This window comes from Harpia harpyja, chromosome 2, assembly GCF_026419915.1.
Source record: "Harpia harpyja isolate bHarHar1 chromosome 2, bHarHar1 primary haplotype, whole genome shotgun sequence".
NCBI lineage: Eukaryota > Metazoa > Chordata > Aves > Accipitriformes > Accipitridae > Harpia > Harpia harpyja.
The window spans coordinates 40,446,534-40,461,342 of record NC_068941.1 but is presented as its reverse complement, the minus strand read 5'-3'; the positions used below and the strand labels follow the sequence as shown (position 1 = coordinate 40,461,342).

The 14,809-nt window shown below is 38.1% G+C and overlaps 1 protein-coding gene across 6 annotated transcripts in view; it reads left to right on the top strand.

Annotated features, from left to right (window-relative positions):
* Positions 1-14,809, top strand: part of FBXW7 (F-box and WD repeat domain containing 7) — a 187,195-nt gene that overhangs the window by 71,486 nt on the left and 100,900 nt on the right. For 4 of the 6 annotated variants that reach the window (XM_052777216.1, XM_052777198.1, XM_052777208.1 and 1 more), the window contains exon 2: positions 10,405-10,962. In XM_052777216.1, the coding sequence (XP_052633176.1) occupies positions 10,474-10,962 (489 nt within the window). In that variant the 5' untranslated portion in view covers positions 10,405-10,473. Of the gene's footprint in view, positions 1-9,389; positions 9,502-10,404; positions 10,963-13,763; positions 14,224-14,809 lie in introns of those variants that run through there. The other 2 variants (XM_052777225.1, XM_052777251.1) reach the window with 2 other exon arrangements.

The window sequence follows — 14,809 nt, the reverse complement described above, 5'->3', positions numbered from 1 at the left end:
TGCCTAGATAGTTGGGAAGAAAGTAGTTGTTTCTGTATAGTAGTCAAGTTGCATGTTCACTTAAAGTAAGTGTTACTGAATGATTGTTCTGGACTTAGTAGTTGAGATTTCCAGTTCCTTCTGTTGGTACAGTAGAGTTTTCCGTGACAAGGTAACGCTCCAGCATAGCTTAACCAAAGTTTACTACTAGAAAGCAAGACGAGCAGTGTCATCCTTATCGCTCTTTGGGCTCCTTTCCTACAGATGAAAGGCCTTGAGCTGCATAAAACCATCCTAAGCAGTTTTTGTTCCAGGCACCTGGGGAGGTCCCCATATGCAGTGCTGTTGACGATGCTGTAAAACTGACTTTGAGGACTTTTGTTATAAAGAATATAGGTGGTCTGGTTTGGGGGTAGAATGGCATGTGTAGGAAGTGGAACACAATGCTTAGTGCTTTGGAGATTTTGGGCCAGCTTGGAAAGCTATCACAACTACCACAGATCCACAAACATTGTTTACTTACTTTTGGGGAAGAGGGGTAAATTCAACCCCCCAAATTATCCAAACCTGTTAAGTTTTAAGGACTGCTTAGTCTCCTGTTGCACTGTAAAAGGATTCATGAACTTTTTTGTAGAGAAATGCTGTATTACATGTGTATCTGTCATGAAGAGTTGGGATGATTCTGTTTGTACATTTTTAGCCTTTGCTAAGTAGGCATGCAACAGCACCTTTAAATTTGAAGGGAGTATAATAAACTGCCTGCCTGTATTTCTAATCTGAGAATTTTTCAGGCCACGTGCTTCTCAACTAATGTAACTAAAGATACTCTGTTTATGTTGCTATAAGTATGATCTAATGTTTGCATTTGGCAAGAAACTCTTCCTTGTTAGTATGCACAGAAGGCATAGTTTACATAAGACTGAAATATTAACAGATAGAAACTTGCTGTTCTAAATCGAGTGAACAAGCGTGCTTGTGCTATATTGCTAGCAATAGTAGTATAGGCTTCTTGTAGTAATATAATTTGTGAAAAAATGGGTATTCATTAATTATGCAAGGTAAGAATTCTTTATTTAGAGGTAAAAATTTTAATATAGGAACCCGAGTAATGGTACAGTTGCCAAAGCAGAAAGCATAAGACTAAGTAATTGAAAATTGTGTGCTTTACTTTTCTAGCGCAGAGGTCCTTTCAGTAAGAAAGTGGACACTGCTTGATATTAAAGATTAAGTGGAGGCATGGAGGATTATACGGAGGACTTGCCTGTTTTGTTTTCAGTAGTTGCTGGAAAACTTGGCACCCTTTAAAGAACTCAAAGCTTTTTTTTCTGCTTTCCCTTTTCTGAGGAGAAGGGGAGAGAAGCCTGTCATTAGTCGCACATGATAGTTAACTTGTCACATTTATAGCTTAATCCTTTTTCTTTAAAGAGTTGTTAGTGAAAAGACAAACCAGCCATCTTCCGTATAACAGTCATTAATAATATAACTACTAAAAATAACATGATTATTTATATGAACACAGTAAGATCAGTCATAATACTGATCTCCTACTGTGGATTGTTGCCTCCTATGATGTATTTCAGGGAATTTAAATGATTTTATTCTTAATTATATCCATTCACTCTTCTTGATGAAAACATAACAATGCAGCATTAAAAATGAGTAACTTTTGTACTTTTACTGTGGGTCTTGGCTTTCAGGGAGCTAAGATGTATGAACAGGATTCTTGATAAACAGACATGAGCTTCCCACTTCTTCAGTAACACTGTACTGGTGTCGTTAACTTGTCAGTTGGGATATGACTTTGAGGAAATGGACTTTGAATTTTAATTTTTGGTTTTTATACAGTTTTCTTATTACTGGGTGATGGAGGCTTTCAACAATTTCCTCATGGGTCACTTTCATATTTCCCTCTTATCTCTGCCCCATCCTTACCACAGTATCTTACAGTAATTCTCATTTTCTTAAGTGTCAAATTTTAAGGTGAAAACATAACTTGTGTAACACACTATTGACTAATTATTTGCTATGATATTTTTCTCCTTTATTAAACAAGGAAAATGCAGGCATTTTTTGAACACTTCAAATACAAGAATTAAGGTCACAAATTACTTATGGAGAAGTATTTACAGAAAAAAAAATCAGTGGTTTCCTCTCTTCCTGTTATGTCTTGATTGCTTTAATTTTGTCATCAGGTCTCTATTAATGCATTTTATAGCATGATTCTCTGTGCTGAGTGTTAAAAACTGCTACTTTAACTCATATTTATCCCTCTCCTCCACCCCCCAACTCTGTCTGAGTTAATCTCTTCTGTGTAGAATTTTAGCCAGAGCAGTCCTGTTTTTGAGGAGAACACACAAGGAGGGAAGAAAAGGGCTTATGGTTTGAAGCATTAAGACTTGACACTCTTCTTGCTGTTGCAAAGAGAATCCGTGGAATCCATTTTAGCTGTAATACATCCAGATTCTGTGTTTGTGTGTGCATGAACCCTGCTGGTGGTTATGGATAAATCTGTGTGCCCTGCCTGTATGCAGAGCAAGGAAGCATGTTGCACCTTTTGCAGCTTTTCCCACTCTCTACCCACAGTCACTGTGAGAGTTAAGTGAACCTATATCAAAGAGACTAGGCTTTTACAGCGATGGCTGAAAAGGGGTTTTTGTTCATCTGCTTAGTCATGCAATACAATGTTATTTGTTTCTGAATAAAGAATTGACATTAAAAGCTAATGTTCTGTGATGATAAATGTGCACAAATGGAGATCGTGTGGAAACACTATGGAAAAAAAAATGGGAAGAAAATGATAGATCCATAAAATGGAAGAATTTATTCTTCCAGAATAACAGGACAAAGACCTATTGAACAGAAAATCGTATCTTTGATTAGGCAGTTGAGTTTTAAGGAGGGTTTGGACATATGCAGATGGAAACGTATGTATGAATGTAGCTGAAGGTCAGAAGAATGCAATCAGTGCTGGACTCTTGTTTTCTTAGTGATAGAAAATATCTTAATCTGTATAAAGTAATTAAACATGAGCATACATATTTTATCATAATCTAAAGAATAAGTATGTTGACTGCTTGTAGCTCAGGCTGTTTCTTCTAAACTTCTTCTCGTTAAAGGTCTATTAATATCTCTTCTACCTCTGATATTTCCTTATCATGCCACTCAGCTTAAGTACTGCTAAATATATGTAAATTCCTGTAGCAATTACTCATTTCCTAAACTACTTTTGTATTCTCATTCTCTGGTGGGTTTTGTGTGCTATTTAATATTTTATCCTATATTAAATACGTTACCTGTATCTACCAAAAGAAGTAGGGTTACGCAATAGGTCCTCCATACCCTTTTGTCTTTCCAGCCCAGAGTTAAAACAAAGTTTTTTTAATGGCTTCTGTGTGTTTGTCCCTGTAACTGATAGCAAGGGACATTGCTCTGTCATGCTTTTACAAGCCACGTATTGCCAGCTATTGTCTCTCACCTAAATCCGTTCACTTTCTGCAGGGAATCGATCAGAATGAAGCAAAACGTCTGGGACTGTAAAGTAGCACTGCAGGCCAAAAGGGAGTGGGAGACTGAGGCATGGGATTAGAGAGGGAGCTGTGTTAAGAGGCAGTCCTGGGAGAAAAAAGTAAGTTTGGCTAATGAAATAGGGAGAGAAGGGATAAGGTCTGTTGAAATAGGACTGTGGGGTTAATAGAAGCAGGTGAACAGAAGGGAGAGAGACATCTTACAGTAGACCACATGTGGGAAAACTGGAATTGTCTTTATTCATGGAACATTTAGGAGGGGAGGTCAGGACGCAAGGACTTGAAAAGCCTCATAAGGTAGATACAAAGTTGGGGCCAGATTACAGTAGGGAGGGGAATAATTAAAACTGGCCACACACGAAGATTAGAGGCAGCTGGGCTTAATTAAATTTGCACAGGAAACTAATTGTGGTATTTTTTTAAATTTAATGAATAGTAAATCTAGTTTTTTGTGTGCTGTCAGATTTATGTTTGACATAAGTAAGTAATTAGAGGAGGACTTTCATTTAGTGTTGATTACTTTGACCACTTTGCACTGAATAAACAACATGAATTGATTGTTAAAGTATCTAGAGAGAGTGAAAAAGGGAGCAGGATAACTTCTAATCCAACAGAAAAGTTACGTGTGCTGCTCCACAAAGTGTTGGCAGGGCTTTGGTGGGCAGGGTGATAGTAGAGCAGGAGCAGAGAATCTTTTTAGCTGCTAATTTGTTCTGGAGCTTGGAGCCATGAATAATGGAGTTGACCGAGAGATTTGAGGTGTGTATACCTTTGGAAGAAGTAGTTTATTGTTCCTAGAAAAAGCGTGCATGCTTGTAGAATGAGATGCATTGTTAATGATGTATTTTAATTTGAAGAAAAGTTATTGAAAGTTTTTAAAGCTGTATGTTAATCTTGCTCTAATCGACGTTTTGTGCTGATAAAATACGTGTTTGTTTATTTTCCTCTTCTGTAGAATGTATTAAACTCAGAATTTTATGACTGAAGGAGTCCATTACTATGATCAAGTTTGCCGTCCTCTAATGCAGCAAAATTATTCTCCTGTAACTTTTGTTTAATGCTTATAACTTTAGTTTAAGTTGTGGCTTTATCTGAAGTATTTTGTCTTCGCCAAGTCCTTGCATGAGGAAATGTTTTCTTTAAAACAGTGTGTACGTTGCTTGCTTGTGATGTTTTGCATTGCTATCATGGCCATACACTCAAATATTTTTTTTTCCTTTTTTCGTAGGACATGGTCCACAATTTTATCAGTGCTAATTATGTTGTTTATTTCTACCTGCTTGATGCTGCATTTAATTCTCTTTGTATGCATGTTTTTCAGCTGGGTTTAACGGGTCTTAGGTGGCTGGCAGGCTGGTGTGTACCCATTGTTAGGTGCATTTGTGCTTTGTGTGTTAGTCTGGATTTAGATCAAGAGCATGCTTTTAAAGGGTAACTCCTGATTGTCCACACCTGCTCCCCAATAGAATGAGTTAAATCACAGCTGTCCCAACACCTTCTGGGTGAAACTAAACCAGAAGATGTGTTCCAGCTGTGAGGGTCAGTTTAGGCCCCAGGGTCAGAGCTGGTCTGGAAAAAACAGGCCTTTCCCCTCCCCAGAGCCCATATTCTGTGGGTGTCAAGTCTCAGGTTTGCATGTCTGTCCCTACTGCACTGCACTGCTTGCTAATGTAGGCCTAGCTTTAAGTTACCAACACACCAGTGTCAATCTTGGGCAAAGTGTGCTTATAAGGATTTTATTTTTCTTTCAGAAGGTAGATTGGGAAGTTGAAATGAAATCATAGGAGATCTTTAGGATGATCCTTTTTTACTTTCTATTTACTTCAATTATAATTCAGTATTATTCAGTTTAATATACCTCAGCTTTTTTACTGGGTTATTTATATTAATTTTAGGCAGGATTTAATCAAATATCTACAGGTGTTTTTGTGTTAGTCCAATTGTCTTTGTCCACCAAATCTGTAATCTCAAAAAGATTTGTTCCAGGAGTGTCCACTGCCCATAAACCATGTTGTGACTGTAACTATTGTGACCTTTCACTAATTGCTGTCCTGATCGGTATTAGCATGACTTAGGTTAGTATCCAAGTCAGTCTAACTCTCTAATTTCAAAGTTAATTCTTTAAAACCTTTTCAAGTTCTGCTATACTTTAAAAAAAAAAAAAACGACAACCCCCCCCACTCTCTACCCGTCACCCTCACCTCTCTGCACACACCTAATTTCCCTTTTTTTCTCTACAGTTTCAAGTGATAAAAAAGGAATAATAAAAACGAGCTGTACTGATGGATATTTCCTGATTTTCATATAGTTATATGTTTTTATAGGTTAAAAAAGTTTAACAACTTTTGTATCTACTAGAGGGACAGAGATACTTCAGCAGTAAAGCAAGTGAAGTGGTTGTCCTTCTCTGTCAGTACACAATGCAACCTGTTGTAGATAAACCTGAGGAGTTTTCTCTAAGGTTTCCCAGTGTTGCTTGGCATTTCTTACAGGTGGTTTTGAGCAACTGTTGTTCTGGGTTATTTTTATAATCTATCTTATGTGCAAATTTAATGGATAAAGCTGAAGAATTCTGCTTAAGCAGCATTTAATCTTCAATATAGATGGGGGATGCATTCATCAACTCTGAATTTACAGTTGGATCAGTCCAGGGACTTCCATTTTCCTTAGGGATTCCTTGTATTTTGCTTTTCCATATGACCGGCTGCACGTGTTATGAAACTTAGACCTGTGAGTTGCCGTGTTAGACTAGTTGACCAAGTTTAATGAGGTTTGCGTGTTTATGCAAAGCATTGCCATTGCACTGCAATGTTTTGGTGTCTGTCTAAAAAAAATCTCTTTGCGGTCTGAGGTGGGTAGGAAAGCAACAGCTTTCCTCTATGGATCTGCTGGGGTTTAGCTGATTTGAGTCATTTTGGACTCTGAGAGTATAAATGAAGGAGGCACTGTACTAGCTGAAAACACAGGATTTTAGTTCTCTGGTAGTTGATTTATAAATACACTTCTTCCTGCAAAATAATAATCCTGTCTTATTTCTCATCTACCTTATATATGGAAATGATTGTATCTTGTGTATTAGCTGACAGTAGTTAATTCTGAAAGCACTTACGTGACAGAAGGCAGCTTTAATGTTTCAAATCTCTCAGATAATGTACATCCATCTGTTCTTTAGTGAATGCATCACCTCTTTGCATATTGATGATTTCTGATGTAGCACTGCTTGTAATTAAATTTTGATAATGCATTTTACAGGCTTCTGGAAAAACCACGTTGAGTTTATTCATGCAAATACAGAGTAAAACTGAAATCACTTATGACTGAAGCTAATTTTGTGAATTGATGATCACTACAAAAATGTAGGAATAATTAGAAATATAGAATAGTACTAGTGTATGTTCATTTTTTTTAATTGGCTGGTATTTCATCTGGGTATATTAACAGTAACAATAGTGTTATTTTTGTCACTTAAGCATTTGGCAGAATCATGCATTTTATTACTTAAGTATTTCAATGCTTACCTTTCATGTTGGTTGCTTATAGATACAAATTGAAAGTATGTATTAAATTATGGAAACAAATGCAGCATTTGCAGTTTTATCAAGTAAGTCCTAAACCAATAATTGATGATATATTTGAAATAATGCTCTTGATACTGAAAAAATGCGATTAAAACTTTTAAGCTTCATTCCTGGCTATTTAGAGAATCATTTGTGGTGGAAGCTAGAATTGCTGGATTGTGAAGATGTAAATCTCTTGTTTGGTCTTTTTTTGTTGTTTTTTAATTATTTTTACGGGATTTAATGCTTAAAAAAATGCAAATCTTTTCTCTTTTCATGAGAAAATAAGATGTAGTGTTGTCATGTTCAATGCCCAAACTATGTCGCAAGCCTGATAATAGGTTGTACTAACCTCAGATTGTATATGCAAACAAATTTGACATTTGATCAAATGGAATTATTACACATCACTTCAATATGCTAAGGTTTCCAGGCTTTGGGAAAAAATGTTAAGTGAAAACGTTTCTCTTAGATGCCATGAAGAGTGCACTCTTTCTCAAGTGCTACTTACTATATATAGAAAATTAAACACATTCAGTTTTGATGCCCCTTGCACTCAAGGTTGGAGTCATTAGCTTGTGGTTTGGGTCACGTGCACCCCAGTGCCATAATGCTTTTTTTCCACTGGTAAAAGCAGGAGTCAGCACAGCCTCTGCTTGCTTCCATCATGTCCTTGCCTTGACGTGTGGAGCTTAATTGTCTTTTAGTATTAGCTTCTGATTCACTGATTTGAGCTAATTGCTAGTGGACACTTTCTTTGGAACAATATTTCAGCTTCTGAGCTCGTAGGGTTTTATTTGGGGGTGTTTTGGGTTTGTGTGGCAGGGTTTTGGTAGCGGGGGAGGGACCGCTGGGTTAGCTCCTGTGAGAAGCTGCTAGAAGCTTCTCCAGCTCCAAGTCGGACCCACCTCTGGCCCAGGCTGAGCCCGTCAGTGACGGTGGTAGCGCCTCTGGGAGAACAGATTTAAGAAGGGGAACCTGCAGTGAGTAGAGAGATTGGAATGTGAGAGGAACCCCTCTGCAGACACGGAGGTCAGTGAAGAAGGAGGGGAGGAGGTGCGCCGGAGGAGGGGCTGCCCCTGCAGCCCATGGTGAGACTGCAGGCTGTCCCCCCCCAGCCCATGGAGGGGAGCGGGGGAGCAGATGCTCCCGCGGATGGCCATGGGAAAGCCCGCGCTGGAGCAGTCCGTGCCTGAAGATCTGCGGCCCGTGGGAAGGACCCACGCTGGAGCAGTTCATGAAGGACTGTCTTCCATGGGAGGGACCCCACGCTGGAGCAGAGGAAGAGTGTGAGGAGTCCTCCCCCTGAGGAGGAAGGAGCAGCAGAGACAAGGTGTGATGAACTGACCCCAACCCCCATTTCCCATCTCCCTGCGCCACCACGGGGAGGAGGTAGAGAGAACCGGGAGTGGGTTTGAGCCAGGAAGGAGAGGAGGGCTGGGGGGAAGGTGTTCTAAGGTTTGGTTTTACTTCCTAATATCCTTGTTTTGATTTGGTTGGTAGTAAATTAAATTGATTTTGTTTCTTCCCCAAGTTGAGCCTGTCTGTTGCCCATGACCATAATTGGTGAGTGATCCCTCTCTGTTCCTGTCTCGACCCACGGACATTTCTTTATATTTTCTCCTCCTCATCCCACTGGGGCCAGGGGGGAGGAGTGAGCGAGCGGCTTCGGGGTTCTTTGTTACCGAGCCCACAACAGGGGGCAATTGTCATCTGGGTAGATATGTGGAAACTTGAGAACCATGTCTTTGGGATGTAAGTAATGTTTCCCCGAGGAAGAGGAGAGAAGTGTGCAGAATCCCATCTACGAATCCTTCTCAGTGCAAGACTTGAAAAACATCTGTAAATGTGTTTCTGTGGCTTTTATGGTACAACACAGTGGAAATTATCTTGGAGTTACTGTTTCTGGTACTTTCTTCCCTCCTCACCAGTAAGCTGAATGTTTTTACAGTTGTCATCGAGCAAAGTTGGGGTTTATCTGTTCAACACCTCCATCATCCAAGGCTCTACGTTTTTTGTTTTGAAAAAAAATTTGTTTTTTTAAAACTGTAAGACATAGAGGACTTCCTATAAAAAAGGAGCAGCGGTGGGTGGGAGAGGTTAGGAGAATATCTTCCTATATTGAAGTACTCATGGAAACTTACATCCTTTGCTGCTTTGCTGCTACTCCAAGGAGACTCGGTAGTTGTGCTCCCTTCCAGTGTTTTATTGTGCTTTCTGAATCTCTCTCTCACAGTGTAGCCTGCTGAGTGTGTGGTGTGGTCTATGAATACCCGAGGACAGTGGTTCTATACACGATGAAAAAGCTAGTTTTTTTCTCTTTGCACAGATTTTCATGTGCAACCTGTGAATCTGACTACTTGAGTTCATGTCTGAGTTCACCTACTCAACACATCACTTGAATCTAGGGGAACTGGAGTCACAATGTGCCAGCGTCAAAGGTTGTACAGCTGGAAATCTAATACCAAATTTAAGGTCTAGCTAGACTCTGTTATATCAATCTGTTCTTGTATACTGTTTGCACGCACATGTGTAGCCAAATGTGTGGACAATTTGGAAATTGCATTAGTATTTTTCAATTTCTGTTAATATGCACCTAAATTTGGCAATTTTTTAACTTCTTAGAGTCTCATTTAACAATTCTTGTAGCTTCTTAGAGTTTGGAGAACTTTACTGCTATGAGTGATTTTTTTGCCAGGCGAGGTATGTGCTGTTTCCGGGCTGCATGGGCTGCCTAGTGATGTCTACTTTTGACCACTGGGCATCTCTGTGGCCAGTTTAAGACTTGGAAGTGATAAGGCTATATTCTTTAGTGGGTGTTCTCTTTTTCGTTTATCTAAAAGAAAACCATAGTAACAAGAAATGCAACTTTCAATTATACCTGAAAATATGCCTGCTTTTAAGGCTTAAGACCAAAAGCAGTTCATCATTTGTGAATAATATATAAAGTCTGTAATCAAATGAGAGGGAAAATAGAATGCGATTTGAAAATCATCTTTGTCCAATTTTTAGCAAGTAATATCACATACTTGGATCTTCTGTTAACATGTATGTTAATGGTTCTTGTGGATTCTCTAGGAGGGCAAGCAGTTCTTCTGAATTTTGCAGAATATGGTGCTTACAGAGATCATGATCAGACTGTTTGACAGAAGAAATAACTCTCTTGCTACAAAGTTGTCTGCAGTCTGGGTTTTTTCCAGTTGCCTGTCAAGTAGAAATTATTCCTTGTTCCTTGGAATTTGAAGTTGTCAGGAGTAATAAAATGAAATAAGTTTTTAATACTTTATCTAATAAAAAAATGTAACTTCTGTAATTTCCCACTTTTTCTTTTTTTGTCTCTTTAGAATGTGAAAGCATTTGCATCTTCAGATAGCCTAGCCAAGGTCCAAGAAGTAGCAAGCTGGCTTTTGGAAATGAATCAGGAACTGCTCTCTGTGGGCAGCAAGAGGCGACGAACTGGTGGATCTCTTCGAGGTAATGCTTCCTCAAGCCAAGTAGATGAGGAGCAGATGAATCGGGTCGTAGAAGAGGAGGAGCAGCAGCAAAGACGACAACAAGAGGAGCAGCACATTGGGAGGAATGGGGAGATAGGAGGAGAAGAACCTGGATTTGATGACAGGCATGAGTCTCAGCAGGAACAGTTAGAAGAAAATAACAATAGACTTATTACAGTGGATGAAGAATCCACTTGTAACCAAGAGGAAGAAGATGATGAACATGCTGGTGATCAAGAGGAGGAGGTGGAAGAGGAGGAGGAAATGGATCAGGAGAGTGATGATTTCGATCAGTCTGATGACAGCAGTAGAGAAGATGAACACGCTAACAGTAACAGTGTCACAAATTCCAGTAGCCTCATGGACTTGGCCATTCACCAGTCATCGCCATTCTACATAAAGACAAAGGTGAGAAACTACATTTTTTTGTGTTCTTAATCCTCGCTAACTCTGGATTTTGGAATATAACTAGCATATTTAACTTAAACTAAGGTTTTACAATGAAGCAAAGATTCTGCTTCCTAAAGAGCTCACTACGAAGAATTTATGCAGTCCACAAAAACTATACTGTTTTAATTGTTAATAATCAAATTATTTGCATGCATTTGACATGAGCAAATACTCCTATATATTTAAGGAATGGAGCTCTGATGTCTATCTTCAAAAGATCAGGGTGATTCTTTATGAGTTAGCATGTAAAAATATTTATACACTTAATAAGACCCTCCTGGCATTATTTATGATATTTTCCTTCTCAAAGTAGGCAAGAAGGAGAGTGAGCGACTGTGCATATGTGGTGTTCTCTGAGAATATCTGGTTCATTTAGATGAAAAAGTTGTAATGAAAAAATAGGGTGGAATATTACAGAAACATCAAGTTCTTTCTTCTGGCCAGGTTATAGTGAGTTCATTGACAAAATACAGGTTAAAAAAAAGTGTGTTAGCCAGTCATTCAGGTAGAAATCATTACATAATGTCGTATGGTATCCTGCTTGTGAGGACCTTGTAAATTGTGTGCAATGATTGTTGAGAACTTCGGATTTGCAATAAGAATTTGGAAATAAATATTCGTATTTTTATTGCTACTTATATCACCTAACATTTTAGATTTAAAAAAAAAAATGGTTTTGGTGTATTAGCTCCAGTGTACGTTAGTAGTTCACCATATTTTCCAAATTTTTCAGGAAGGAGGAATTCTGTTAACTCTTAGCAGCAGCAGCAAAAACTGAAAGAATAATGAAAGTGGTGATACTGACTAATAAAAAAGAGGAGCAGGCAAGTGTTCTTGTGGAATAATAATGTTCCTAAGCCTATGTACCAATTTCTTTTTCTTAATCATTAATTGGTAATAGAACACCTAGTGTCCTCTCACCTTTCAAAAAACAAAATGACAAAACCCCCTCAAATTTTTACAATGTACTTTAAAAAAAAAAAAGTGATGTAAACCAAAACAAAACCTCAAAAAATCGATTAATGTAAGTTAAGAGGGTTCCCTATGTGTTTGACTATGAACACAAATGTATAGAGATGGAGAATCAGTCCTGAAGATGCACTAGAACAGGTAAATAGGATGAACATTTGCTTCTGGAAGCTGCAGCAATATGATTTTGGTAATAGCGATTAGTTTGTAGTTCACTTGTTAGTTGAAATACTTTAAACACACATCTTCGATTTTTGAAAAGTCATAATGTTTTAACGTGAGTCTTTAGTAAATTATATAATTTTCTATTGATAATTCTACTGTTCAAGGTACTGAAGTATATGCTTTCTAATTTGGAATGAAATACTGTTGTATTTCATGTCATTCAGTTGGCTTTTTACAACTCAAATTCTTGTTTTTATTCCAATGCTTTGGTTTTTCCAGATATAGTATGACTTACTGAGTATCGTATAACAACTTTCATACAGTGTGGATTTGATATTTAATGTGGGAAATGCTTACACTCAAAAATATATTTTTAAGTGTCTGAATTGGAAACTTTTTGAAGTGCTTTGTAATAACCATGCTCAATTTATATACAGACAGAGCAGAGCATAGTTTTTGGTGGTGGTCAGTTCTGAAGGTTTTTTTTAATCATCTCCAATAATGAATACAGGTTTCTTCTTTCTTTTTTTAAGACGTATTTGACATAAACTGAACAAGCCGGTTTAGCCTGAAGGAAGTTGTCTGAAAGATTTTTGTATAGATGCACAATTTCTGTGTGGTCTGATAGTCACTTTGCATATTGTTTCCATGCAGCGCAGGCCATTTTCGGCTGTGCTCTGCCCCCAGGCTGTGCTCCTGCAAGAACTGTTGGGGAGCGACGTAGTGAACTGTATTTGGGAATTGTTCTTGATTCATGGTGCAACTCTTATTTTAGGTAGTTTTTAACTGTGTACCTGAAGGATCAGCACAGGTTAGAAAATGTCTTGAGGTGATACTGCTCTAGGTCATGGTGACACAGTAAGACTGACGTAACGCAACATTCATGTTGCCAATTCATTAATAAACCAACATTTAACTATAGGAACACATTCTATGTTAAGAGATGTTGTAGAAATGTAGCTGTGCTGGAGCATGAATGAATTACCAGAGTAAAAATAAACATGACTAATTAATATGCTGGTTTTGGGAAGAAAAAGGAATGTTTGTAGACTCATCAGCTGTATTTACAAGTGATTTCTGGTTCTACCTGTTAAAGTGAAAATAGTCTTATCCTAGGAGACTTGAACCTGATAGTCTTATTTATAGCTTTTCAGATATGCTTCTCAGCATTTGTAGTCTAGTACAGTTCTCGTCCTAACTGTGGCTGAATTACCTGCTCCCTTGCTGTATGCTGTACCCCTGTGAAACTTGCTTTGCACCACCAGTATTGGCTGTGATGGCTGAATCCACTACTTACTGTTCATGTGTCAGATGTAAACCTGGCTCCTCAGAAGCATGCATTCCTGATCCAACACAGTTGCTAGTTTGGTCTGGTTTGGTACATAGCAACATTGGCAACACACAGTTTTCATCACTACCAAATGCCAAAACATAATAGTGAGACTGAATAAAATGGCAACCGCTACTGCCGTAGGTGTCGTTCTGCAGCCCATTTCAACTTTTTGATATCTCTGTTCTTTGTCCTTCTACTTTTTATTCCTTTCCTTATAAACTACTGAATAAAGTCTCTTTCTAATCTGACTCTTTTTTTTGCTTATTGGTCTGTGGGATCCTGTGCGGTTAAGGAAGGAAATGGCAAGGTTCCTGCATAACACCACAATGTATCCTGCTTGTGTTTGCCGCCTGTCACCTGGACTTCCACTTGACAGCAGCAAGCTCACTGTGTTCTACCTGCTAAACTTCACCAGAAGCATAAAAACCATTGTATTTATATATAAATACATTTTATATATATTCATGTTTTAGGTAATGTTTATATAATATATATACAATTATATATAAATATTTGCCTCATACTACTGTTCTGTGCAAATAACTGAGATAATTGTTGCCATAATGTTGTGAAAATGCTATGACTAAAGGGCATGTGCACTTGAAATGAGAAGGCCAGTGGTTCAGGAGAGTCTTCATTGCATTCACCAGCAACACCTAGGAATCTGGAAGGGTCCTTGTGGTTACCTGTACAATTTCCTGCATAAAATGTTAAGCTGCTCTGTACTGACTTCTGGGCAAGCTAAAGCATATTTTTAGAAAAATTTCACCATTTGAAAACAGGAAACAGTCCAGCAAGGCAAATCTATCTCAACCCTAGGTTAATAGTTTGTTAGTTATCACCAGTGTTTAAACTTCTGCACCTTTACTCTGCTGCTTTCCTGTTACCTGTCTTTTCTTGACCATTACAACTTATTATTTTCATGTTGTACTGAAGAGCTGTTTAAAAAAGCAGGGTTTTTTCCCTGCATACATAAAGCAATCAAGTTCACTCCTGAAAGGTCTCTTAAATGTAAATAAGAAGGACACTGTGTCCATTGGGCATATTTTTCTATTGTTTGTTCTTGTTATGATACTTCCCCGTACACTCTTTCTGATTTTTGAACATCCATCTTGAATCTTAGCTATCAGAACTGAGTTTAAAACTCCAGTAGCAACTGCGCCAATGACAATTAAAACTTGTTCATGCTATATATCTACCTGTTTATATAACAAATGATTCTGTTAACACTTTTGACTGCAGCATTGCATTGAGATTTTGACTGATTTGTCTAACATGATGCAAGCCTTTTTCAGAGAGCCTTCTGTTCTGTAAGTATGGCCTGTGTCCTTTGTACCT